Source organism: Colletotrichum abscissum (assembly GCF_030869225.1).
Source record: "Colletotrichum abscissum strain IMI 504890 chromosome Unknown Scaffold_12.1, whole genome shotgun sequence".
In the NCBI taxonomy this organism is placed as follows: Eukaryota; Fungi; Ascomycota; class Sordariomycetes; order Glomerellales; family Glomerellaceae; genus Colletotrichum; species Colletotrichum abscissum.
The window spans coordinates 627,619-654,299 of NW_026850010.1; the positions used below are offsets into that span (position 1 = coordinate 627,619).

At 54.1% G+C, this 26,681-nt stretch overlaps 8 protein-coding genes across 8 annotated transcripts; 3 read left to right on the plus strand and 5 right to left on the minus strand.

The window, feature by feature from the left end:
• Window positions 1-3,798: 3,798 nt before the first annotated feature.
• CABS01_05952 (uncharacterized protein) lies at window positions 3,799-4,237 on the minus strand (the record flags this gene model as incomplete). Its single annotated transcript, XM_060539320.1, has 3 exons — window positions 3,799-3,858; window positions 3,950-4,009; window positions 4,139-4,237. The coding sequence occupies 3 exons, from the start codon at window positions 4,235-4,237 to the stop codon at window positions 3,799-3,801; spliced, it is 219 nt and encodes a 72-aa protein (XP_060404715.1).
• A 2,512-nt stretch (window positions 4,238-6,749) lies between these two features.
• Window positions 6,750-10,065, minus strand: CABS01_05953 (oxysterol-binding protein; the record flags this gene model as incomplete). The annotated part of the gene is made up of 3 exons (XM_060539321.1): window positions 6,750-9,603; window positions 9,835-9,911; window positions 10,030-10,065. 3 exons carry the CDS (start codon window positions 10,063-10,065, stop codon window positions 6,750-6,752), a joined length of 2,967 nt encoding a protein of 988 aa, XP_060404716.1.
• A 1,341-nt stretch (window positions 10,066-11,406) lies between these two features.
• On the minus strand, window positions 11,407-11,676 carry CABS01_05954 (uncharacterized protein; the record flags this gene model as incomplete). Its single annotated transcript, XM_060539322.1, has 1 exon — window positions 11,407-11,676. One exon carries the CDS (start codon window positions 11,674-11,676, stop codon window positions 11,407-11,409), a length of 270 nt encoding a protein of 89 aa, XP_060404717.1.
• A 1,530-nt stretch (window positions 11,677-13,206) lies between these two features.
• On the plus strand, window positions 13,207-15,567 carry CABS01_05955 (UBA/TS-N domain-containing protein; the record flags this gene model as incomplete). The annotated part of the gene is made up of 4 exons (XM_060539323.1): window positions 13,207-13,321; window positions 13,389-13,405; window positions 13,503-13,613; window positions 13,672-15,567. 4 exons carry the CDS (start codon window positions 13,207-13,209, stop codon window positions 15,565-15,567), a joined length of 2,139 nt encoding a protein of 712 aa, XP_060404718.1.
• Window positions 15,568-16,384: 817 nt separating this feature from the next.
• CABS01_05956 (pyridoxal-dependent decarboxylase) lies at window positions 16,385-18,134 on the plus strand (the record flags this gene model as incomplete). Its single annotated transcript, XM_060539324.1, has 3 exons — window positions 16,385-17,300; window positions 17,390-17,511; window positions 17,604-18,134. 3 exons carry the CDS (start codon window positions 16,385-16,387, stop codon window positions 18,132-18,134), a joined length of 1,569 nt encoding a protein of 522 aa, XP_060404719.1.
• Window positions 18,135-19,113: 979 nt separating this feature from the next.
• CABS01_05957 (integral membrane protein DUF92) lies at window positions 19,114-20,406 on the minus strand (the record flags this gene model as incomplete). The annotated part of the gene is made up of 3 exons (XM_060539325.1): window positions 19,114-20,018; window positions 20,086-20,167; window positions 20,221-20,406. 3 exons carry the CDS (start codon window positions 20,404-20,406, stop codon window positions 19,114-19,116), a joined length of 1,173 nt encoding a protein of 390 aa, XP_060404720.1.
• Window positions 20,407-21,703: 1,297 nt separating this feature from the next.
• CABS01_05958 (uncharacterized protein) lies at window positions 21,704-22,725 on the plus strand (the record flags this gene model as incomplete). Its single annotated transcript, XM_060539326.1, has 2 exons — window positions 21,704-21,851; window positions 21,902-22,725. 2 exons carry the CDS (start codon window positions 21,704-21,706, stop codon window positions 22,723-22,725), a joined length of 972 nt encoding a protein of 323 aa, XP_060404721.1.
• A 274-nt stretch (window positions 22,726-22,999) lies between these two features.
• Window positions 23,000-23,603, minus strand: CABS01_05959 (ribosomal L22e family protein; the record flags this gene model as incomplete). Its single annotated transcript, XM_060539327.1, has 3 exons — window positions 23,000-23,126; window positions 23,215-23,459; window positions 23,589-23,603. The coding sequence occupies 3 exons, from the start codon at window positions 23,601-23,603 to the stop codon at window positions 23,000-23,002; spliced, it is 387 nt and encodes a 128-aa protein (XP_060404722.1).
• Window positions 23,604-26,681: the final 3,078 nt, after the last annotated feature.

The following is a 26,681-nucleotide window of genomic DNA, read 5'->3' on the forward strand; positions in this document are numbered from 1 at the left end:
GCGCCGCCTAGCGGCCAAGCCTTGCCTCGTGAGTGGATGGATGGGGAGCATCCCGCCCCTAGCGTCTATCATTCACCGAGCCTTGCAGGAACCCCTGGTCCCCATCCTCACCACTGTGGCTGACGACAAAGAGAAGTTGGTCCATTCAACACTCAGCTTACTTGGATTGCCTGTTGCTTATCGATGCCATACCACAGCGGGGAGAGCGTCCAGCTGACGGCCTCATTGCTTAACGGCCCTGGGGTTGCAGGGCATTGATTGACGCAGCCAAAGGATGATGGCCAATACCTATGGATCGGAGGGCTGGCTGACAATTCTCAAGGTGCTACGTCGGAGCAATGAGACTGCTGACCACCAGTGGCGCCTAGTGTCTTGGATCAATATGGAAAATTGTCGCCTGATTCAGTCGATCGCCCGACCTCTGAGCGGCGCTTCTTGGAGTCTCCGCGCCGATGAGCAACCTCCGACCGGATCGCCGACTTCATGACCCGTAAATGTGGGGATATCGGGGCAACCACCGGAGGACCCGCTCTCAGGTCCGAGTCCTCGATGGTTCGGTGTTTAACAATTGAATGTTGAGAAAGCCCGAGAGCCCTGCAGTGCTTTCAACTAAGGCATCATTTGGTGAGTCATTCGCGACACGGCAATACGGCACTTTTAGGACTCCGAATTCCCGCTTCCAGGGCCCGAATTTTCCATCCGAAAACTTGGTCACCGCAAGGGACTCTCCACGGCTCCGTGCTTCTTAACTAAAGGTAAGCAGTCCGACGGGATACGCGGGGACAGTACTAATCTCAATTGTCTGCAGACAATGATGTTGGCTGCTGTCAACATCCCCAAGGCATTTCGACCGTTGCTCTGACACCCGGCAAACCACGAGGCTGGGTCTCCTCGGCGCGCTTTGATCACAACACACACTCTGTGCTTCAACAGCCTAGTCTGCTTTTTCGACACTAAACCACCCCACAAAGTCAGGTTTCCCGAATCATCTGAAACCGATTCCTTCCAGCGTTCGCTCGGTCACTAGCTTGCGTAACACGATGTCTGGTCCCCACCGCCGCTGCCCTTGCTTCTGCCCTGTTCACTTTGATGTCTCTTGGAAAATCGTATGTTTTCTCTTATTCGATACTGAATAAAAGCCGGTCCACGGTGACGGGATCTCGTCGTCGCCGCGACGACGGATCACGGGATGACTCGGTGGTGGCGCCGAGACCTATGGTGGAAGGTCGATGAGCGGGCGAACATGCGGGCGGCCCAGCCCCCCCCCCCCCCCCCCGCCCCGAACACGAGGTCTTGGTTGACCGTGCTTCAGAAGAGAACTTCCATTCTTTCCCTTTTTGTGAAGTAAGGTGTCCCAGGAGGCTAGTCACGGTCGACAGCCACATGGTCTCGATTAGGGTGCAGCTGGAATCCTTGATGCGAACCTCGAAGTTGCGAGGAGAATTAACCCAGAGATAACAACTCAGGTGCCTCCGCGGGAACTAAATTGAATTGACAATCAGCTCTCTGAAAGCAAGCATGAGAACACTGAAATCTAAGGAGTCTCTGCCAAAATGAAGCCTCCGTAGTTCAGACTCGAGAAGCTGGTAGGTCAATCTGCCCAGTATTAAAGCCCACGTAGATTCTTGCATTTTGATATTCTACCAAGGCAGACTTCGATTTGTATTGACGCCCTTCTGATTTCCCCGCTACTTATTGAGATCAATTTTTCGAAGCAATGCGCAAATTATTCTCAGTCTCTCACAATATCTTCCACAGTTCATTCCTCAGGAACTCAAACCCCTGCCGGAGACATGTTAATCCTTGGTAGGATGTGAACCAAGGCGAGGCAAAGAAAGTTCCTAACTCTCACAACTTGATTATAGAATGGAATACCCATCCTTCACATTGGGTTTGTATCCCCTTGACAACTGGCAGCATGTGAAGAGTAGAACACCTCAATCTCAGCCTCGGGTATACAGACATCTCATCCGGCGAAAGCGATGAATCGCAACCCTATCATCTGAACTTCTTCCACAATTTGCTAGATTACTTCCACATCACTTCTGTTGGAAAGAGCTCAGAATCCTATTGACTCTAAATATGGAAGAAGGTGAGGGGTGACCTTGCCTCAGAGGCTTGCACTCAAAGAGCCCAAGCGTTTCTCTCTTTCGTCTCAATTTTGATCTTGATCGCGACGTGTCGTCTCCCCGACGGAGCTCCGTTGTTCGAAAACCTCATCGGTCAGATTTGATGCCAGCTTGGTAGTACTTGAGTCGGTTTTTGGAATGAGTTAAGAGCTTTGGGTGGTATTTGCCTTGATATGGTGACGAGGGGGCCGCGGTCGAATTGTTTGTTCGGCCTCTTCTTGACCCCATTTCATGAGTGTGAAATCCTCCTGCCCCGATCGAATGGCCCTGCCTTGTCATCTAATCAGAGATTTGGATTGAGAGGATCGACTCGACGATAGGGTGACGATGAAATAGTACGGCAGAGCCAATGGGATGAAGGAGGCTTGCCGTTGGATATCACGTTAGATCAAGACCTTTGGCAAATTCATTACGAGCACCAGGGATTTCCTTTTTTATGTTGTTCTCAGGGAATGCGTCCCAACTGGCAAGTAATGAGCACAACTTTTGACGATCGAGTAAGTTGGTTGTACGAAAGATTGCCACGGTCGGCTCTCCCGTCATTACCTAGAGTAGGAGGGATCAGTTTTTTGGTGCCTCTGAATTCATCCGACGATTATTAGTCGTCTCCATTGCCAGACTCTTCTCTCGAATCTTAGTCATATAGTCGGACGAATTCCTTCCAGAGCTTAGGTCCGGGAGTTGAGCGACAGCGATGAGAAGGAAAGAAAGTGAATTCAGCTATGAGAAGAGACCTTTCATTGCCCGGAGGATCATAACGAGTTGTTCGCAGTTTCAAAAACATTAATCAAAAACGTAAAGTTTGGCTCAGGTTGTTACTTGCCCGATTTCCATGTGCTGTGACTCGACTCCCCATCGAGATGCAAGATGGAAACCAGAATCGAGATGCTCCCCGACGAGAACGTAAGCCTGAACGAGAAAAAGGACAATGGCGGTTCCCCGTCGAGGAGTCTTTATTTTGCCCTGTATGACCTATTTTTGTGTTGTCGTGAAGAGAGGGTGGTGGTGATGAGTTTTGGGTGGTTGTGGTGTGAGTTATGAGTTGTGGACGCCGCTATCACGACATACGGCACAGGTTGCGCTGAATGAAACGTGGGAAGGCGCACCGGGTTTTAAAGTACCCAAATGTCTCTTTAGAAGTTTCTAGCTCTTTCCTTGCTTTCGAAATCTTGGTTGACCTGCATGGTATTCTCTGGGGTATAGGTGTCGGTTTCTCGGCTGTGAAGAGCGGCAGGTATTAGAAGAGGAGGTGGAAGTTGACCTTGTATAACACGGTGCGTCAATTTCAGTCATATCAGCAGTGAAGGCTGATCAACGACACTCTGCGGCCGAATAGAACCTTGTCGCCGGTACGCCGTTGAACTGGTGCATGGTAAAGCCCGTAAGAGCAGGACAATTCTGGGATGCATACCTAGGCTTGCTTATCCAATTTAGAGAATCCAGGTGACTTTCTCCGTAGCTTCACGTAAGGAGGCCTCAGAGTCATGAGCGTTGCGCATTTAAAGAACGTCGCGGCAAGAATGCATGCGTACGGCATGGGGACTTCGTGATGATTGTCGATTCACGCAGCCTGCTCTGAATCATGCTTCCAAAACAAGTGTGATTCGTTTTATTGAGAAAAAGATACGCTATGGGTATCAGGGTAAACTGCGCTCCGATTGTCTCTCTCCTAACAATAGCAATCGCAGTCGGCGCCGTTCGCCATCCATCTTCCACTAGCCGTGCGACACTACGTTCAACGTCAGAAGAATGCTCTCTGAACCACACACAACCCAGGGCAGAGTCATTTTTGTAAGGAGGAATTTGGCGCAAGAACTTACCTTGTTGCTACACAACTTGTAGCAGCCATCCTGATCCGTGGGACTACAGTTCGACACCCACTAACATCGCCAATTAGCATCAAATGTTTCGCGCGCACACGAGACAGAAGACTAGATGGGCCTAGCCCGGAGGGAAGTCTTCCTAAGGCAGGACAGTTGCCTCGAGGTCACTTGGATCGGAGGACTCACATTGTTGTCAAACGCTGTGCCGCACTTCTGGAGACGCAAGATGGCGTTGACGCCGCAGAGCTGCATCGCAGCGAGAAGGAATACGAGGAAGAAACGCATTTTTATGACGGGTTATTGAAATTTGTGAATAGAGATAGAAAGGATGTTGAGAGTAGCAGGCTGAAATGGGAAGAGACTCTTGATGGCTTGAAGCAGACTTTCTGACGCGCTTGCTTCCATAAGCTTATATGTAAAGTACCAACCTTCCCAATGACACTCCTCTCATTTAGTTCATCCTACTCTTCCTGACCCGGATCCCCTAGATGATCAGTCTATTAAACCTTCATTAGCGTCAAGAGCGTAGGCGAAAGTTGCCCACGGCTCCATGCAACAGGCCTACAGAATCAAAAAATTATGAACCTGACTCGTCAATCAATCAATTAGACTTGTCAACTCGGCAGTCCTCTCTACTTTATTCGAACCACGCAGGTTTATGACACCGCGTACGTAAATGGGGCGATCTCCTCAGCCCTAGGCCGGCAGCCTAGCCATTTCGTTCTATTTGCTATCGGGCTTCTCCGTGCTTTTTGGCTTGGCATTGATCGGTCTCGCATTCTTAGTAGTTTGCGAGAAAACTCAAAAATATTCGCACCTGGACAGGACCCGGGAGAGGCCTGGGCAACCCCCCGGGTCTCCGCCCGGACCGGGGACTACGGCGGGGAAAGCGGGGCGGAAGCGAGTCATCTCTGGTCGAGGGAAAGAGTCTCAGCGAGGCGCGATGTGGTTTTGGCCGACCAAGCTTTGGTCCTTTAGAGAAGTATCCTAGGCGAAGTATTGCTGAAGGACACTGGTCTCTCCGTTCCACTTGAGGTTTTCGGCGTTCACGATTCTAATGAGAGATTTCGGCCAACGACAGGAGGTTATGGAAGATTTTCGGTTTCGTCATAGCTCGGGTACATATCTTAAAAGGTAAGCTCTACGCTGGCATCGTTCTGAAGTCGACATCTCTCAGCGTTTCGTACGCAGTATGTGCTAGCATACGACTGATGTAGGTCTTGACGTTGCTAGCCGGGCTTAGTTCTCCTTGTAAGTCCGACCTTCTGACTACAATCTACAGTCTCCTGGCCTCATTCGATACCTACGACTCGTTAGTTCGTGTCCGATACGTATCACATGCCGAATACGTTCTCAACTAGAAATGCTGACGAGAAGGTGGGTGTATCGGCCATACTAAGCATCCTGACTTAACCCTTTATATGAGTGCCTCGTCGCTTTAGTACAACAGCTACAGTCGAAGTGAACTGCCTACCAAGAGGAGGATCCGGATCCTCGCTGACCAGCTGTCTATTCAAAATAATCGTCATACCTTCTCTAGGGCGTCAGCTCTTATTCAAGAACAGACTTGGCTACGCTACCCAAGCTACCCAGCCTATATCTTGCCATACAGGTACACTAATCTCATAGTCGCCTCAACGGTACGAGTTTCCGCGCGACAACTGGCGCAGTTCTTCTGGCATTTGGAGCAGGCCTCATGTTCAAGATGCTGCTTGCTACCTTTGGGAAGTCACTTGTAGTGGCGCTTCTTCTACTCCATACATGTCCGCATGACCACACCCATACCATTCTTGACTAATTATCGTCGTCAGAAGCGTACGTATTCGTCCACGACGATACATTAAATATATAATAACAAGGACGATTCGAAAGAACTAAGCTTTGTTAGGTAGCGTTATATGAAGCCCATGTATTCATTACAGATGATATAAGTGATGAAAGGGAACTAGAGCTCCGAGAGAGCAATGCCTTGGCCTGGCCATGGAGAAAGTTTAGACGTTATCAAAACAGAACACCTCTCACAAAGAGGAATCGCCACAAAGTGCTGTGCCGCCCGAGCAGATATGTATCATGCATACAGAGCCTTTCTATGACTCGTACCAAAGGCCTTTTATACCATCAAATCCCAGTCGAACAGTCTGCTGTCAGGCTCATTGAAGCAACAATGCACAAGTCAGTCAAAGACCGCTCGCATGCCCATCAACAAAGAGGTCCGGCGATATCATCTTTCCCGACAACGCTCCGCGTCAGGAGACGCCCGTGACTATCAGGAGTTTGACATCTGGATCTTCAGGTAATCTACCTACCTCCCCTCCCATACCAAGACCTTACGGAATCGACTCCGATCTGTTGTAGCCTCCCTCTCTGCAGCCCTTTTCAAAGTTTGCTCCGACGCTAGGCTCAGGCCCAACTCTGCTGGTTCTCCATCTCATCACCTGAGGGGACCTCGATGCCCTTCGCAGACCGAATATCAAACCATCGTATAGGAGTCGTCCCGCACATGATCGAAACCGGGCACCCGAGAAGGAGATTGGGAAAACGGTGGCACCAATCACGTAGAAGAACTCATGCAACGGGATTAAGCTTCAAGCACCCAAAACAGTTTTCTTATCGTCTTAGCTCGCCAACGCGCTATCGTCGACCACCTCTTGAATGAAAAAATCACCATCATAATCCAGAAGAAGAACTCGAATAGGAGGGAAGTGAAGGGGTAGGGCTGAACAACCCGCCCGAAAACGCCTGGGAGCCGCTTCTGCGCTTCACTTTTCTAAAACACCATGAGCCTCGCCATCCGTCTCTACCCAGCAAAAATCTCCTCCAACCCGTTCCACGTCCCCTTGGACCTCTCCTCCCAATATGAGTCCTTACCCGTCCTCAGCTTCCACACCTCCTCGCCCTCCGGGCCCTGACCGACCTTGACAAACCACTTGGGCTTATGCTCCTCGCCCTTCTCCTCCAGCACCCGACGCCGGGCGCGCTGCGCCTCCTCCAGCTTCACCTTCCACTCCTCAGCCTGGTCGAGATCGCCCTTCTCGGCCAGACGCTGGTCCGGTCGGAGTCGGCTGTCTGTCGGGGGTAGCCTGCCCTTCTCAATCTCCGTCACCTCGTTGAGGGCCGCGGCGAAAGTGGTCATTCCGTAGGTATTGGCCGCATTGTCAACGAGCTTGCCGACGCTCCAGATCTCCCGGCCCGCCCCTTTGCCGGCTTCGACGACGCGGAGGCCGTTGGTCCACGTGCCGGAGAGGCTGCTGCCGGTGTGTACCCCGTCCGGTCCATATGTCTCAACCTGAACATCTTCGCCTCGTCCGCCAAACATTCCCTTGCTCCTGAACTCGACCGAGGCCTTGGCTCCAGAAGAATCGTTGCAAATCTGCATGACACCAACCGGCTCCACGTACTTTTCTCCCATTACCACGTTGCGCAAGAACATTGTGGCATGCGTCCAAGAATACAGCTCGTCCGTGCCATCTGGGAGTCGAAGCGCGACACGAACGCGGCCTTCCGTAGTAATTTCGGCACTCTTGCCCCAAAACTTCTGCGACGGCGCGGGGGACTGGCTGAAAGACCAGCTGGCAGAGTCGGCCTGCATGGCGAGTCTGACGGGACGATGGCAAACCTTTTCAACAAGCAACCGGAAACCTCCGGGTACTTCCTGCTCGGTTCGCAGCATTTCATATGTCTCGCCCAGAAGGGGGTTGAAGGGTTTCCGAATAGCGCGTTCCTTTGCGCGGCCAGTGCTGAATTGCGACACTGCGAATGCCGTGATGTATAGGAGACGTTCCTTGGCCTCCTTCTGCTGAGCAGCTTGGTCAAGCAGCTGGGCGTATTCCAGCTGTTCTGCAACGCGCTGAAGTAGTGAGATAGGTTCGTTCGCGGATACGGGCATACTGATCGTGCTAAGATCCTTGCCAACATTCTTCCGCACAAATGCAATCAGACTAGGAGGCTGCACCAAAGCCGGCGGAACCTTGGTTCGTCTCTCAACGGAGATATCCACCGGCAACGGCGACAAGCTCTTGGGCTTCGCTGGGTAGCAATCGGTGTCCTCGGAGCCTATAGCCTCATCCTCCTGGGCCGAAGAGATGGAGGAAGAGTCACTCAAACGTTCATCCGCCTCCGAGTCTGGGCTTTCATCTTCGCTCTGGGCAATCCTGACGATCTGCGAGCTTGTCTCACCGGCCTCTGCGTCGAAGAACTCTTCCGTCGACACTGTCTCCATACTTCTTCTAGAGGGTGCTGCAGAAAGTGGAGCGGGAGATCGTCGGCGCTTGCTGTTCACAATCAAGGTCGTAAACTCAGACACAACGGAATCGAGATCGTTGAGGAGTGCCGCACAATGCTCTTGTGTGCTCTTTTCTTCGTGGACAGACGATTTTGACTTTGACTTTGAGTGGCGGGGTCCATTTGCACTGATAGTTGTCGTGACAGTACCCGGAGAAGGAACAGCAAGAGCAGCAGCGGCGGCGGCATGATGCGCTTGGGGCGTGGATGCTGTCGGTGTAGCGTTACTTGACTTGCGCTTCCAGAATGGGCGCCTTTGCGGCTGTTCTGTCGCTGTGGGAGGTGTGAAGTAGCTGTCCGGTTCCTCACCCAAGGTGCCTGGTGACAAGAATGTCGAAGCAGCCATGCTAAGAGGCCTTTGGTTTGACATGTCCTTGACCAGGCGACGAAGAGCGTCCCTGGTGCCGACCATGCGACTCACTAGGGTCTCGACCTGCTGCCATTCGCGATCTTCCTCCAAGCTTGACTGCGTAGGCTTCAAATGTGTCGTGTTGACCCTCAGCGGCGTTGTTCTGGGGTTGAGTGTGTTGGGTTGCTGCTCCTCCACGCCCCTCGCCGCACGACTCGCCTTCTCCAAGGCCTTGGCCCAATCGTTGAATTCCTTGGCGTTGGACGCTCGCAGATGCCAGATCTCGGCGCCCGAGTCAATGTTAATTTCCCTACGGCGCTCATCGGCTGCGATGGCAGCAAGGCTAAGAGGAATGGCACCGCGGAGGGCAGACGAGTTGCGGTTGTAGTAATACGAGAGGGTGCAGGAGGAATAATCCAGCGAGAAGAATCTGCGCGCATAACCCTGGCCCTTCTTCCTCCGTCTCTTGTGCAGAATTCCTGTATGGTAGTTGGCATTTCCATCGCTGCGGCCGGAGGCTGACGTCGGGCGTCCCGCGGCAACGTGGCTATGGAGGCTGTCTTGAGAGGCAGATGTGACGGCGCTCATCTGAGGCAAACTCGTCTTGCTGGTGTTCGCATTCGCTCCGGCCTGCAAGTTCGGGAAGTTCTGGGCTGTAGTCTGAGGCGGTGCACCAGTCGGGTAGGTGAGGAGGACGAAGGTAGCCGTCTTGGAGATCTGCTTCGAAAAGGTGTTGTCGAACACCAAGCCGAACATGCCGCCTTGGCCCTTTGGCACATCCCACGTACCGGTCGATACCTTATCCGCATCGCATTTCCCATGCCACTTTATGGGTATGAATCCCTTGTTGGCGAGCTGCTCTTCGGCTGTGCTCGAATCCCTCCTAGCAAATGGTTTCTTGGGCTCGGCGACGCCAGAGGTAAAAGATCCGGGGGCGGCGGCATCGTCGTTCTGATTCGTAATGAGGCCGGCGGCGCCAGCTCCGGGGTGCTTCACGATTCCAAAGTTACTGCCTCGGCGACTGATAAGCACGTGTCGGAATTGGAGACGCAGAAGAGGAGAGATGTAGAAGGGGGGGGGGGGGGGGGGGGGGGGGGGGGGGGGGCGCCGAGGGGGCGGCGGGGGCGGCGGGGGGCAGGAAGGCCGGGGGGTCGGCGGGGGGAGGTGGAGGGGGGGGGGGGGGGGGGGGGGGGGGGGGGGGGGGGGGGGGGGGGGGGGGGGGGGGGGGGGGGTAAGGGATTGAGGTACGCACATGGACTTTTTGTGTGGTTGGACGCTCCAAGATATTGTGTGGCCTTCGTCGACTTTGACCCAACGCACGATGTAGGACTATTTGAAGCAAGCTATCAGCATCGAGAAGAGAAGCATGAAGATGCGCCGCTGCCTGTGGTCAAGGGCGTTGGCGGAGGGGGAAGGGGAAGGCCGGGGACAGTGACGACTCACGTACCTTGCTATGGATCTCCAACTGCTCAATGCCCGCCATTTTTGCGGGTTGGAATAGGAGCTTGAGCTGTGGGTTGGTTTTCGCAAAGGAATTCGAAATTGAGTGCCCGATTACGTTCTCGTTCCAGTGCAGGTCGCAAGGTTATTGAAGGGGCATGGTGTGGATGGCAAAGGAGATTTGGAAATAATTCAATGGGATGAGAGGGAGAGAAGAGAGATGGGTGCTGCGGGAGAAACCAATGTCACCCTGGTCAGAGGTAGGTAGGTAGAGCTGCTGCAGCATGTCAAAGTGGGTGAGCTCCCCCCCAGGTACGGGCCTAATAAGGTCGTGTACGGAGTACGGGTACATAAAGTACGCGGAACGGGCCTGAGAGCACCGCGGACATGGCCCACCAGCACGGGCAACTAGGTACCTTATTGGGGTGAGATGTCTTTTTTGGACAACTCACTCAGCGGCCCACGTCCCAAGACTACCCAGCCACACATCGTACCTCGTACCTCGCACCTCACCCGCACCACCACGACTTTTCACAGGCGCGCGAATTCAGGTATACCCTGGCCGCCGAACGGTTGGTTGGGGGCGGGACGTCATTCGGAAAAAGAAAGCGAGGCTTGTGACTGGCTGGCCCTGACAGCAAACAGGCTGTGCGGTTGTGCCGGCATGCCAAGTTACAAGTAAGCCGCGGACGGCCGCGCGGGCGAAAGCAGAGTGGCAGGTGCCCGGTCGGTGGAGGACGAGAGTCCCGACGTTGTGGCTGGGCTGTTTTACGCTAACCAATGCGGCGGGGGACCGTTGTGCTGGTAAGGCAAACCTGATGGAACTTGAATGTATGTCAAGCATGTGCCAGCTGGGAGCTAGGTAATTTTTCTGTAGGTAGATCAAGTACCAATAGGCGGACGCTCCGTACAAAGTATACACCAAGCGGTAGCCAACGTAACAGACACGATGCGATACGGCAACCCGCGTATGTGTGTAAGTATAGTAGCTACGGATAACATAGCCTATTCTGAACGAATCCTCTGCCTAGGTGTAAGTCCAACGCCCGCACAACGTACCTTAGAATAGCAGAGCCATCTTTCCGCCCGTTAATCGCTCGGATTCTCAGCCTTATCGACCAACCCGAGATTGCCATGCAGGGGAGCCGAAATTTACGATTCAAAATAGCTCAGAACAACAGGAAATTGTCGTAACTCCTATGATATTCAAAATCACCTCCCAAGTCCTGGGTCACTGGGTACGCAGAACATGTGCAGAACCGACTTTTCCTATCCCACCGCCACGGAAGTTTCTTGCAGTCACAACCCGACGTCATATTGCGCAAGAACAGAGCGTTGAAACGGTCGCATGATAGACCCCGAGCTGCGAGCTGAGGACCTTGAATTAGGGAATGGCGGCAGGTCGGCAATCGCGGATGAGCATCTGCTGACTTGAGCTGATTGGCCGGGTGAGCCGCACTTCATCTACCAGACACAATAATACACAGTGGCATCCCCGAACCACCCTGGCTCGGCCTCGTCGGATAGCTATCAGTCTGCCATTCTGACTACCTACCCTTGATGGTATTGCGTTGGCACAGTATGGGCATGAATCCTGAACAGGTGAGGCATCCGTAGGCCGAGGGAGAAGAGCGAAGCACCTAGGCAGAGGCATCGGCAGACGAGTCTCGATACGAAAACTGTCAAGGCGAGGGATGAGGTCAGACAGCATCTCATGCTACCTAATAGCCGTTATGAGCCGGTGGCACAAGGCGACGTGCAGCAGCTGAAACGATCGCTACGATCTGGCAGCAGCACCACAGCGTTGGAAACGGGATCAGCGAGTGGCACTCGAGCAGGTGCAGTTGACCGAGTTGATCAATCGACAAAGTGTCAATGACAGCAGCAAAAAGAAAGACTGTCAAGTTCATAGACGGCCTCTCCTATTCGTCAGGCGCATCAAAGCTGTGTGATATCGTCGGGCGTGCCATGAGTATCTACGTAGTAGGTACGTACATTGCGCTCGGCAGCACCCGGACCCGCGGCACCACCGGATCAATGTCGGGCCCTTCTGAGCAGGCTGGGCTTCACTGGCCCGGGACGGGAACCAATGGCCCAAGATGACGACGGGAGGTGAGCCGGGGCCGTAATTCGCGGATAGCCGAGCGTGGAGGGGCCCCGAACCCACTTCCACGCGTTCCTCCCACGATGCCAGCCCAACCAAGTACCACCCAGCACCCAGCACCCAGCACCCAGCACCAGGGACCAGCACCGTACCCCTCTGATATTATTTTGATATTATTTATTTTTATTTGTTTTCCTTCGTCGCTCACTCTCCCAGTCTCTCCCGCCTCCCACGGATGACTACGTAGGAAGTGGCAGGCTTCTTTGTCCAGACCCATCACCACCTAGCCTGCGCCCCTGAGCCCCCCCTCCACAAGCCCAAGGTCCATTGGCACTATCCTCTTTGGGCTAGACGGCCGACTCCCTCCACCTCTGGGCCTTTCTTTCCCCTCTTGCTGCTGGGCTTGCTGCTTGCTGCTTGCACCTGTATGCCATCCGGTGCTTCTTTGCAGGTTGATCGTCTCTCCTTTTTTCCTGAGTCGCGCACTACCTACGAAAAGGCTCACAAGGTCTTACCAAGACACACACATCATTTTGGGCAGCACATGTGGAGCATCCCATCGTCTTTGATTGCTGAGCGCATTCTTTTGTTGCTCCATTGCGCCGCCGAGGCCATCTAAAACAATTCGATCCCAAAGTCGACAAACGGCCATTTCTTCTTGCTCCCTTCTCGGATGCAGCCTGGTCCGCCGCCAGAAGCAATCCCATTCATTCCGTCTCACTCTCCGACGCTGGTGTCCGTCTTCCTCAGCCTCCTCTACGCATGATTGAGGCCATGTTTGTCGTCGCGTTTCCCTTTCCACCTTCGACATCGGGCTCCCTCTTCCCCAGTGCATAATTTCCATGGTACACCTTGTTTCTTAATACCCCTTCCTAAAACCCATCTTTCCGCCCAATTACCTGCCGCCGCCCGCCCCTGGTTGGCCCGAAGAGAACCCCTCGATCTGCCTTCCGATCTGGACGACCCGCGCCTTGTCCAACCCAAACTTGTTTCCTACGAAACCGCCAAACCACCAAACCGCGCCCCGACGATACACGCTGCCGCCGACGTCGACCGTTGCACACAGTACCCTACCCGACCATGGCCGGTGTCCTGAGCAAGCGCCAGCAGGCGCGTAACGAAAAGGTCCTTCACGATCTGGTCCAGTCCGTACCGGGGAACAACTTGTGCGCCGACTGCCAGGCGCGGAACCCAGGTAAGTGCAACTGTGCTCCCTCTCCCGCCGCTCAGACCGTGGGCCAAAAACTGACAGTAGTTCGCAGCATGGGCCTCTTGGAGTGTAAGCGCGACTATTCCCCCTCATGCGCCCCCATCGATACGATTCTCATTCGATTGGGGCGGTCACTTTGACGAGCGAGACTGACGTGCGACTATAGCTGGGCGTGTTCCTTTGCATGAGATGTGCCGCTATCCATCGAAAGTTGGGAACTCATATCTCAAAGGTGAAATCCTTGAGCATGGACAGCTGGTCTAATGAACAAGTGGAGGTTTGTGCAAATGCATACCCCATGTCGAGATTCGTCGCCCCTGACCAAACCTTCGCAGAATATGAAAAAGGTCGGAAACGTTAGGTCCAACCAGATTTACAACCCCGATAACAAGAGACCTCCCGTTCCTGTCGATGCCGACGAAGCTGATTCCGCCATGGAACGATTTATCCGCACCAAATACATGAACAACATCCCCATCCCCACGAGGAAGCAACATTCAGGCCTTTCAGATGAAGGCGTTCCTCCGCCGCTACCACCAAAGTCGGGAGGAAAGTTTGGGTTTAGATCTGCCTCGTCAATCTTCCCGCTATCGTCTCGGCTGAGAAAGGATTCGTCATTGCGTAATACCATGTCGAGTCCCCGCGAGCCGCGAAGTCCCTCGCCCAGCGATCTGCCGAACAAGCCCTCCAAGGTGTTTGGCGCAAGCGTTTCGTACGAGCAGGAAGATACAGAAAGGAAATTGGCCAGTCTGAGGGACATGGGATTCTCCGATGGCCAGCGCAATGCTATGGTGTTGAAGGGCGTGAACGGAAACCTGGAGCGCGCAATTGAGACACTGGTGCGGTTAGGCGAGAGCGATAGACGGTCACCTTCTTTGACAGGGCCTCGTGAGAGCTCTTTGCGCGCGACACGCTCGCACGCGAACCTGTCAACGTCTAGTGGATTGACTGCACCGCATCAGACGTTCAGTGACCACCCCCAGTCGCCCTCAACAGCCTCGAGCAACAACCCCTTCGACATGCTGCCGCCGCAGCCGCAATCTTCCCAATCGACCGGCACGCTCCAGAACAAAAACCCCTACGCGAACAACCCCTTCGGAGCTCCCACGCAACAGCAGCAAGACATTGCCCAGGCTTTCGGCAGCATGTCCCTCGCTCCAGCGCAACCCCTATTTCCGCACCACACGGGCGGATTGCCGGCTTCCCAGCCGTTTGCTCAGCCTCAGCAAACGTACCAGCAGTCCATGACGCCTCCCATTCCGCAGCAGCATCAGCAGCAAAACTACAACCCCATGAGCTTTAATAGTAATATGACCTATCCCCAACCCATCCAGCCGCAGGCAACGGGCTACAACCCATTCCTCACGAACCAGGCGCAGCCTCAGCAGCAACAAAACCTTGCAGTCAACACAGGGCCATCGTCAAGCCCATATGCGAACAACCCGTTTACTCGATCTCCGACAAGAATCCAATCGCCTTCGCTAGGCCAGATACCCGAGCAGTCGCAATCGAACTTTTACATGGACTCTCCGCAGACGATGACACCACAGAGCAGCAACCCCTTCTTTGCACAACTAGGCTCGCAACCTACGGGGCAACAGCAGGTACCACAGCAGCAGCAGATGTACCAGCAACCATTTCAGCAAGAGCAGCCGGCGTTTGGGCAGCAGCAACAGAACCCCTATCAGCAGCAGCAACAAAACGCTTACCAGCAACCGGCTCAGCAATTGGTTCAGCAGCCGTTCCAGCAGCAGCCGCAACACCCGTTTCAGCAACAGAAGATGCCGCAGCAACAATATCAGGCTCCTACGGCACAGGCTCAGTATCAACAGCAGCCCCTGCAACCTCAACGGCCCGACAAGGCTTCGATCTTGGCACTGTACAGCCAACCGCAGCTGGCACCTCAGCCCTTTGCACCCCAGACCCAGGCGCAGACGCCAGAGGTACACCCCGAAGTCGCAGCATCTCAGCAGCAGAGCCAAGACGCAGCGAGTGGGTCCATGGTAGCAGGAAGCAAGAACCCCTTTTTGATGAATGGCGGCGGCGGTGGTGGAGGCATGTCATCGCCGCCGCCGCCACCACAACAGGTGATGGCGGCTCCCGTAGCGAATACCGTCGGGCCGCGCAAGGCGGGTGTCAGTCGCGAGAGCATGGCATTTACGGATATGCAGTGGACGAACGGGCGACACAGCCCAGACGCGTTTGCCAGTCTAAGTGCGCGGCACATGTGAAAAGGCCTCTAGGAGGGTGTCGCGAGGTCTAGATTCTTCTTGTAAATACATGCTTCTCTTTTGCTCTTCTTCGTTTTTTTGTAAGATAAAACTATCGATTCGAGACGATGTCCGAAATTTTTCGCATGCCACAATTTGCTCGTTTCTAGACTACCATGACCTGCGGAGGGTTCTTCCCTGCACGCGTATACCAAATTCGTTCTTTTTGTGTTTTGATATCGTTTTGACTTTGTGTGTCATCTGTTCTTTGTGCTATTTGAGTTACGTCCACCGACGTAGCTTTCTTTATGCGAAGAAAGACCCTTGCTGTCTAAACCCCCGCGGGGAAACTGACCGAGACCGAAAAGGACACGGCCGAGACTCGACGGGGTTACGCCGACCCGATGGGATGATGTGCCGAGTCTGGAACCCTTGCGGCGGCGGTCTCTTGTCGACTCCACACTAGACCTTATGCCGTAGTTCCGAGTATATCGCTTTTCCGTGAGATTCCGGTAGGATTTCACCGAAATCTCCCAAAAGTTCCGCTAAAGGACGCAAGGCCGAGGCCGAGGATTCAAACGCCGCAACGGGGCGATGAGTCAAATCCCGGGAAGCCACAAAAACCTCGCCGGGTGCGCGCCAAGCTGTCTGTACCTTACACTTCTTGGCTCGAAAATACGATTTCTCGTTGCATGACCTACAAACCGTTGATAGGCCATACTTGAGCTGTTGATTTACATTTCTTGTAGCTACTTCCAGGTTTTCTAAAAAAACTTACTTACCCTCAACCCCGGATCCCCCACACACTTTACCCCGACCAAGCTCACCACACAAAAAGATGACATCCCCGTCCTTCCAAGCCCGGCTCCGCGCCGCCATCCCAGACGGGTCCGACGCCCCCACACTCCCATCCCGGGCCTCCCTCGCCGCCGCATCGGCTTCTCTACCCCGCCGACCATCGTCTCACAGCACGGGTGCCAGCACGGGTGCCAGCGCAAAGGGAGGGGAGAAAGACAATGACGGAACCTACCTCGCCCCCCTCGGCACCGAAGCGACCCTAACCCACATCCTGACGGACATCGTCCCCGCCCTCAACGGCCAGGCGCGCAGCGGACGGTACTACGGCTTCGTCACCGGCGGGACCCTCCCCGTCGCCGAGGCGGCTGACAATATCGTCTCGGCGCTGGATCAGAACGTGCAGGTGCATTTGCCGGAGCAGACCGTCGCCACGGAGGTGGAGAGCGTCGCGTTGGGGATGCTCGCTGACGTGTTGGGGCTCGAGGACGGAAGCGGCGGCAGCGAAGGAGGGGTGTGGAAGGGGAAGACGTTCACCACCGGCGCGACGGCGAGTAACGTCCTCGGCCTCGCGTGCGGGAGGGAATATGTGATTGCGAAACGGGGCGGGAACGTGGGAGAGCAAGGGCTGTTGGGCGCGTGTGCGAGTGCCGGGGTGAAGGGGGTGAGGGTGTTGACGAGCATGGGGCACAGTTCGCTTTCCAAAGCGGCGAGCGTGGTGGGCGTCGGGAGAGCCAATGTTGCAGAGTTGCCGCTGAGCGCTGATGAACCGTGGAGGTTGGATTTGGAGGGTGTGGAGAGGGTGTTGCGGGAGGGAGAGGAGGATGGGGTGGTGAGTATCATTGCGGTGAGCGCGGGCGAGGTGAATACGGGGAGGTTCGCGACGGGGGGGAAGGGGGAGATGGAGAGGTTGAGGGGGTTGGCTGATCGGTTTGGGGCGTGGATTCATGTTGATGGTGGTGAGTTTTTTTCATTGCCGTCTTTTTTCTTTGTGTGGATTTGTAGTGACAAGGTGGTGAGATTTTGCTGACGATTGTTGGTTTGACAGCTTTTGGCATCTTTGCGAGGGCTCTCGAGGCGAAGCCCGAGTTTGCAAAGATTCGAGAGATGGCTTCGGGGCTGGAACTCGCGGATAGCATCACCGTGGACGGGCACAAACTTCTGAACGTGGTACGTTCGCATCAAGCACCCCTATAGACCTTCCCCCCCTCCTCTCCTTTCGCGCTGTACGAAGTGAAACTGATGTCCTACGGAACATCAAGCCCTACGACTGCGGTATGTTCTTCTGCCGCTCCCTCCCAACCCAGACAGCCGTCTTCACGAACCCAAACGCAGCCTACCTCTCCTTGGCCGGCGCCTCCGCCATCCCCTCACCCTTGAACATCGGCCTCGAGAACTCGCGCCGCTTCCGCGCGTTACCGGCCTACGCCGTCCTCCGGTCCGAAGGGCGGAGCGGGTTGGCGGCGATCCTGGGCCGCATGGTTGTGCTTGCGCGGAAGTTGGCGGTGTGGATTCGAGCTTCGGAGGCGTATGAGTTGCTCCCCGAGGGGGTATGGGATATCGAGGGGATGACGCACATGGTTGTGCTGTTCCGCGCGAGGGATGAGGGGTTGGATGGGGAGCTTGTGGGGAGGATTAATGGCACGAGGGAGGTGTATGTTAGCGGGACGAGTTGGAAGGGGAGGAAGGCTGTTAGGGTTGCTGTTGGCAGTTGGAGGGTTGATGTTGAGAGGGATTTTGAGGTTGTGACGAGGGTTTTGGGGGATATTGCTAAGACGTGGGCGAGGGAGTGAAGGTATTCTCTTTTGCTGGTTCTATGAGATGATATCAAGGTCGGTATTCATGTCAGTACGCGGTCAATGAGCTAGCATCCCTATAGATCTGGCAGGAAGGTGAGGGGATGGTACTTGGGCCACTTCTCTTTCATCTCTGTCATAATGAGAAGTGGAAGGGGCAGGTGGTCGAGGGGTCAAGGAGGCGCCAGTGGAATCCGTTCTTTCGAGATCACCCTTCAACCTTCGCTAAACTTTTGGTTCGACTCTCCACTGCTGACCTTTTTTCTTTCTGCCCCAAGGTGAATTGACCGCTTGGTTATTCGGTTAGTATAATACTATCTTCCCATCATATTCGTGCCAGCATATACGGTCAATGACCCGCCGCCCATCCAATCTCCCTGGAAAAAGAGGAGACGGATGATATTCAGGTCACTTCTCTTCTCATCTGAACACAACCTGAAGTGAAAGGGGCAGGTGGCCGAGGGGCTAAGGGGGCGCCAGTGGAACCCGTTCTTCCTCGACCACCCTTCAACCAGAGGCTTCGCTTTTTGGTTCGATTCCCTATCGATGACCTCTTTTTTGCCCTCTACCCTGTTGAGAATTCAACATGTTTATGATTGCTTTGTTTTTGATAGTCGGCACTTAGATCGACGCACATACTGGCCGAGCCCCTTGCGCGTGAAAATTAAGTTTGAGATACTGGTATCACGAGAGAGATATGTTGAAGTGTTGTATTGAGAACGGTGACTGGGTACAGACGGTAATGTCAACCATGCCTTAAACGCTATGTTGTCAGGAGTTACGCGTACCATGTACCCGTCACAACGCAGGAGGCTGACATCGAGTATAGAACGGTAGTTTAAGGCACATCACGACGTTCAGAAGAGGTACGGGGCAAGGGAAGGATAATTTGGATGGTACTGTGATGCATTCACCCACATGGCGCATTCGAACTTCTTCGAGATGATGTGCAGAACGTGTCAATAGTATTACTAGCCTACAGGTCGAGTATCGTCTCGATAGGAATACCCCAGTACCAGCTCGCCACGCCCATGGCGCCGATGCTCATGGTGAACGCCATCAGGAAGTTCACGTCATTGTTATCCAGCAAGTCCCACCCAGTCTCCACAACCCGCGAGGGTTTGGCGTCGCCCACGGTAGGCTTGCGATGCTTCTCCTCGGGAGCATACCTCTTCTTCGCATCGCTCGTCTCGAGAGCGTTGACGTCAGCGTTCTCCGCCATCTTCTCAACAGCGCCCTTGCCCTCCCCGTGGAGCGCCGCGGCCTTGACGGTGGCGCGCTTCTGGTTCTTGTCAGCGTGGTCGGCCGGATCGCTGGCGATGAGAACCTTTGCGCCGCCCTCGCCCTCGACGATCTTGCCGGTCCGCACATCTCGCACGGAGCGCTGAAAGACGGCGCCTAGCACGCTGTCGAGCAGACTTCCCAGGACACCCCATAGGGTCATGCCCAGCATAAAGGTCGAGCGCTGCTGCGTGGTCCAGGCGCCGAGGCCGCCGCCGACTTTGCCGGCGCTGTCGTCACCGCAAAGGGGGAGGAAGACCATGGAGGCCGTGACGATTATCATGGAGCCGAGGGCGCCGGCAGCGATGCCGAGGGGCGTCACGCCTCCGTTTGTGCCGCGCGGGACCTTGCGCAGGGTCGGGGACGTGATGAGGCGGGGCTCGCCCTTGGCCAGGATTCCTAGCTCGGAGCTGAAGGTGTCGGCGGCGACAGCGGCGTAGTTTGCGATGATGCCGATCACGAGGAGGTCGCCGCCCCAGGAGAAGCAGAGTGTGCCCGAGGGGTTCGGTGTCGTGGTGTCGAGGATTGCGTCCTTGCGCTTGTTAAGTTGGTAGGCGTGCAGGAGGGAGAGACATGAGGCCATGAGCGAGTTGGCGAAGACTATCAAAGCGGAGAGAAGTTAGCTATACCGCGCTGAAGAGCTCGGAGGAGCTACTATTGAACCGACCTTGGACGTGGGTGCGTGCTCCTTCGCCTCCTGATGTGCCGCGCGAGGCCATCGTCATTTGTGCCTTGACATCGTGTTTGACCTGGAGTAGATTTAGCATTTGGCGTTTCGTTGCAACAAGGGAGCTAGCCGTACCTTTGTTGCTCTTGTTCCAGCGAGGAAGAAAGTGCAAAGCAGCGCGAATGGCAGGTTCCACGGGTGGTACGCGTGGGCGATAGCTGTAATAACGGCGGCGACAATGCCTGCGGGGGTCAGGGATTGGTGCGACCAAGCTCGGTAGACGAGGGCGAGTGTCGCCGGGAAGGCGTAAATCGCTTTCATGGTGGTCGATTATTCGGGCTGCGTCGTGATGTTGGGAGGTTTGCGAGTTTTTGGCAAACTCGGAGCGTGGTGTTGCAGAAACGGTTCACCAGAATGCCCTGTCCCGTCTGGTGGTGGGATGCGCAGGTGTTCGGGTGAAGGTGAACTCCACGTGACGTCAGCGCTGGGAGCTCGGGGTTGGAGTGAGGAAGCTCTGGATCCCTGTCTAATTTCTTGAGGGCAGGCAGTTGGCTGCCAAATTACATCACCCACCATAGCCATGTACATATTTACACAGCTCCTTAGGCGCACAGATTATACGATAGTTATCTGCTCTCAAATCTCTTCAACTAAGATATAATGCTGAAAACCTCATCCAAGGTGTGATGAAAGTTCTAAGCGCGTGCCAATACGGTAGCAGAGCGTCGAAGAATTCTGGATCACTATCAGTGCATGTGATACAAGTTGGACAGTTACAATCTTCCTCGATTTCGATATTTTGCGATGATGGTGCTTCCAATGCCTGCAAGGAGCTTCTCACTAAGCAAAGAGCGCATCGATTCGCAAGTTTCAGAACAGAGAGAGAGCTTACTGTGCTGATAGATCGTAAGGTAGTTGCAGTTCCCACAGGAAAAGCAATGTTACCTATATAAATACTCCAGCTACTGCAATGCACCACTCACTCGCCATGAACGGCCGGGTTTTATACACTCAATCTAAGCTAGTCATAAATGTCCATTTTCACTGTAAGCTGTCGATGTTGGTGGGGATGGCAACTGCTACGAGCTGTGATATTGATGCGACCAACTCATAGTGACAAGATCGAAACCACAGTATACAATCTTGACAGTAATCAGCACCGAATCATCCGTAATTACCGTTTCCTATTCTGACGAGAAGGCTGAAGCCACAACGTGAAAACTTCGGGCTTCGTTCCCCGATAACCCCGTGAAGGAATGATGGAGACTGAGTCCCCTCTATCCGTACGAGGAAACCTGGTGCCAGGGGGTGCGCCATGCACTATATCTGACCAATCAGCGCGAGCTTCGATGCGATTAGTAGCTCCCCCACGTCCCCCGGAATCGGCTCCTTTTCTGCTTAGCGAGAATCGACGAGCTTCATGATTCATGAAGCGCAAGACACGAACAGTCGCTTCGCAACTTAACTTCTTCGTGGGATGGATTGTGTATAAGGCCCGACACGTCACGATAGAAGGAGAGATAGAACACCTCTCTTTTAACAAAGGCCTCTTTTTGGCCCCGACGACCGCAACAGACGTGAATGCCGAGTGCCAGTTCTTGGGGTTCAATTAAAGGCGATGGCGGCCGCGCGCAATCTCACAACGACCACGAGTCCCCCTCGCTCAAACATCATGGCGGCAGACGTGAGGGAAGAGCCCAAGGCAGCCGTAAAAAACTACAAAGGCTTTGTCGCCGGAGTATTTTCAGGAATCGCCAAGCTCACTGGTTAGTCACTCTGCATTCTGAGGTTTGAATACCGTACTGAAACTGCGAAGTCGGCCACCCCTTCGACACAATCAAAGTCCGCCTCCAAACAACAGACGCCTCGCGCTTCAGCGGCCCCCTCCAATGCGTAGGCCAAACGCTACGGAACGAGGGCATCCCGGGCCTCTACAAGGGCGCGACCCCTCCGCTGGTGGGCTGGATGTTCATGGACTCGGTCATGCTGGGCTCGCTGACGGTCTACCGCCGCCTCGTCGCCGAGCGCCTCTTCCGCGTCGGCGCCGTCGACAACTTGCCGTCATACGGCCACGGTGTCGCGGGCATCATGGCGGGCAGCACCGTCAGCTTCATCGCCGCGCCCGTCGAGCACGTGAAGGCGCGCCTGCAGATCCAGTACGCCGCCAACAAAGCCGAGCGGCTGTACAGCGGGCCCGTCGACTGCCTGCGCAAGATCTACGCGAACCACGGCGTCCGGGGCGTGTATCACGGCCTCAGCGCGACGTTGCTGTTTCGCGGGTTCTTCTTCTGCTGGTGGGGCAGCTATGATGTGTTTTCAAAGTACTTTAAGAAGAACACGAACCTCAGTGCGCCGGCGGTGAATTTCTGGGCGGGCGGGCTGAGCGCGCAGATTTTCTGGTTGACGAGTTACCCGTCGGACGTGATCAAGCAGCGCATCATGACGGATCCCCTTGGTGGCGGGCTCAACGACGGCACGCCAAAGTTCAGGAGGTGGAAGGACGCTGCGACGGCGGTGTATAGGGAGACGGGGTGGAAGGGATACTGGCGTGGGTTCTTGCCGTGTTTCTTGAGGGCGTTCCCGGCTAATGCCATGGCGTTGGTTGCATTCGAGGGTGTTATGCGGGCTCTGCCAGAGTAGATGTGTGGGTGATTTCATTGCCGTAAGGTATAGACGAGACATTTGTACGAGGGGCACCGATAACCATAGATAGACAGCAGGATACCCAGGATTGGAATCAGAATCGCACCTCAAAGCATCACATCGCAATCATTCACGAACAAAGGAGGACCACATGTGGCAGATCAACAAGCACACGAAGGTGCTAACTTTTGGTATTCCCTTTTAACCTTGCCAAAATTCCAGTGCCATGCCGACCCAAGTAACCTTAACCTGACTAGTGCATAGAAACTGTTTACTCGTCGTCCTCATCAGCCTCGTCGTTAACGACGTTGAAGAACTTGAGCTCGTAAACACCCTTGGAGGTGGAGACGACGCGGAGCCAGTCACGGAGCTGCTGCTTCTTGAGGAACTTCTTGGTGCTGTGGGGTGGAACAATAATGTCAGTAAGTTGTCCTTACATGATACAAATTGTCGCCAGCGCGACACAAGATCAAGAAGAAAACCTACAGGTACTTGAGGTAACGGCCGGAGAGCTCGTTGTGGGCAATGATCTCAATCTTGCCCTCACCCTGCTGGGAGATCTGAACCTGGTCGCCGAGGTTGCCGACGCGACCCTCAACCTTGATCTTGTCCTGGAGGAACTTCTCGAAGGCAGCGACGTCGAAGATCTTGTCGGAGGCGGGCTGGGAAGCGTTGATGATGAACTTCTTGGTAACCTTCTGGTTCTTGCCCTTGCCGGTGCGCTTGATCGCCTAGAATTTGGGGAACATGACGTTAGCCTACTGTTTCACGCCGCCGCCCAATTTCCTCTCTCTCATTTTCCAGAGGAGAAGAGGAAATTGGGCTGGGCCAACAGCAAAGCGGTGTTGTCATGTACGTACTGCTTGAGGAGCCATTTTGGACGGATGTGATGGACGCAAAGAAGTTTGATCCTGCGTTTGGTTGAAGTGGTTGTGGTGAGGGGAGGGGAAAGAATTGACAGATTGAGATGGAGCTTGACACTTCACGAAACTTTTTCCCAGCCCAAAAGTGGATTTCAGTTGTGGGTGTAGGAAAAAGTGGCAGCGAAATTCTAGGGCAACGGATCATTATCTTATCCGAAAGGTGAGGAGGGCGGGGCTGGGCGGGAAGTGGCCTTTCACCGAACTCACCGAGACCCCCTGTGGTCTGAGCTCCGCGCTCCAATCAAGAACGAGTCGCATCCAATTCTTCCCCCGGGCACACTCGTTTGCCATAATTGGCAGGCAAGCAATGCACGAAGGGCGCGTCTGCGCTGTCGCGGATGATTCACTTTCGACATCGCAGATTGCCATGTCAAGGACCGCCTTCATCGTACCTTACAGGTATTGACCTCAATGGCTTGGGTTAGCTTTCTGCCTGAAATAGCCTGCCTAGAACCCCCACACGCGAAAGAAGCCCATGCATGTGTGAATCACGGGAGCAATTCGAGAAATAGCGGCCTCTTGCTCTCATTGGTGGACGCGGATGCGACTTCGTCGTGGTCACGATTATGGACAAGAGTCAACGAGCCAGTGAGCTCTAGAAAAGGGGGTTCTCTGCACCTAGGCCTAGGCTTTCCGTGAATGAATTGTTCTACTTCTAGTATTCTATCACCTCGTGACGCATGCGGGACTAAGAGATGGACCGGTTGTATCAAGCAATCCACGGCGAGGCGTGTCCTAAGCAATTGATCACCTAGAAACGCAATGATAGATTCAATCCACCTTTCTATTGCTTTCCTAGTCATCGTATCGGCATTACGTAGCGCATCATAGAAGCTCAGCCGTTTCGTTAACATCAACCAATTCCATCAAAATATCCATCTAAAGATAGTAACCGCTTTATACGAAGGGATTGCGTAAACGTCAACGCACACTGAGTGACGAATTAGGTCGCTATCTCAAGGTATTCTTCAGAGCGAAAGATTTAGTCTTGCTTAAGAAGGTAATAACCACGTCATATCAAGTTGATGGTCCTCATCTATCGCAATTAACGTTCTTTGTGAATTTGCAGAATATCATATTGCTAAGCGATGGAATCTGGTGACTAATTTCAGGTCGTACAACCTACTAGAATAACAACAAATTTTCTGGCAGGGTCACATCATAAAGTGTCAGTTACAGGCGAACCATATGTACCATCGGCTAGAACATTGGTCCTCATGAGACGTTTTCGCCACTTCAGGGTTCAGTCCAATGGCGGGATAAGGTGTAGTAGTTCTCAGATCAGTCTGCCCAGATGAAATGCCGTCAACGCCCTTACTCAAGTTGACTTGCCGAGGGGCATGACTAGGCATATAGGCATTGCTGTCTTGACATGCCAAGATAAGTACGCAATGAGTAATTACGAGGCGGCTGGGCCAGTCCGGTTCCTGCCGGGTGATCGATGAAGATACATAACTGGTTCCTGGTTGAAAATGCCCGGAGGAAGACGGCTTCGTCGGGGGTCCCCTGACTGTTCGTGCGACTGGAGCGTGCGATCCCCGAGGAATATCCTGAGGCACATATGCATAGGGCTGAACGATTGGATGAGACTACGTACCGAAACGGACCCCACCTCGATCTCTCAACTCCCCTCCCTCATCAAAGTACCTACTTCTGGGTCGCCATGCCACCAGATACTCGTCTCGATTGCAAGTGTTTGCTCAAGTACTTTCAATTGTCATTCAATGCTACGACTTAGGCACCCAGGTCTCGTGGCTGAGTCTTGCGCAGGGTAGCCTGTTCTCCCGGGCAGGGGTGTGCGCCAATGGCACCCTTGAGTGGCACGTCGTCCATCTCGACTCGAATCTCTTTCGACTCGAGGTTGCCAGGTTCCCAATCATCTGCACAGCTACGGCACTGCTACGCTAGCTGCCGTTACATTACTCTACAATCCTGATTATTTCACAGCGCTGACCTTGTTTCATCCCCCCGGATGAGGCTCGGTGAGGTGGAGGTATTTCCCCGTGAAGCCCGAGCTGGAACCTCCCATTCGATAGCGGAAAGTCCAAGGCGGAGATTCTCACACCACACCAGCTCGTAAGGCGCATTGCAATCATCCATTAAGGCATCATATCGAACATGCAGGCGGACTCGGTCATCTGCCTCGGGTGTCGAGTTCAACCTGGAGACCGTCGTTTCCTGCTCACATGCTTGGCTCTGACCCCCCACCCAACCTACCCCGGGAAATAATGATATCTCTGCAAACTACGGGACTATGTTCGCCGCCTTGAACTTCAATCTTCTGACGCAAAGTACTCGTTTCCTGTTGTACGCGAACCAAAATCATCAACATCTGTTCCATTGAGTCTGGGTCTCGTCCATCTCTCTCTCTTTAGTCAACGTGAGCTCGTACTTTCATGTAACCAACGAAAACAACAAGATTCAGGAACAGAAATCGCTATTCGTAACAAGATCTGAAGCAAGATACGAGGTGTCTCTGATACCCGCAGCCGTGCCGCAGCGGGATGAAATTAGCCGTCCTGCAACCCGGTCATCTGGGACATCGGCTCAAGGCACTGCGTCTTTTCCCCACGCAGTCAGGTACCTGCGGTGCATGCTAAACGGCACCCTCAACGTCCTGTTGACAGTATTGGCATTAGGTACACCCTGTGAAGGCCGCCTTTGGAAAGTCGATTTCCGTCTCCGTAGGAGTCGATTGTTTCCCGCTAGTCCAGCTATCCTCTGTCCGCTGCCCTCACCGGTCTGCAAGTCAGCAGGCGTCACCCTCGATTACGATGTCGTTGTGAACTTGAACGCAAACTCGGACCCCACCACCTTCTCAAAGTAACCTCAAGGCGTCCCTCTGTTCTCTTGGCTTACAACGTCGAGACGAGAGAATCGTCTCCTGTCCACGTCAACTGTCGAACCCTATCGAATTCGAAGTTGACCTCTAGTCGCTAGAGCTTCGGCTTTGGACGCAGGATTGGCTACGGATATGCTCGTATGGACCTTTTCTTGTTGTTGCCTTGTATCGAAACAGCCAGTCGTATC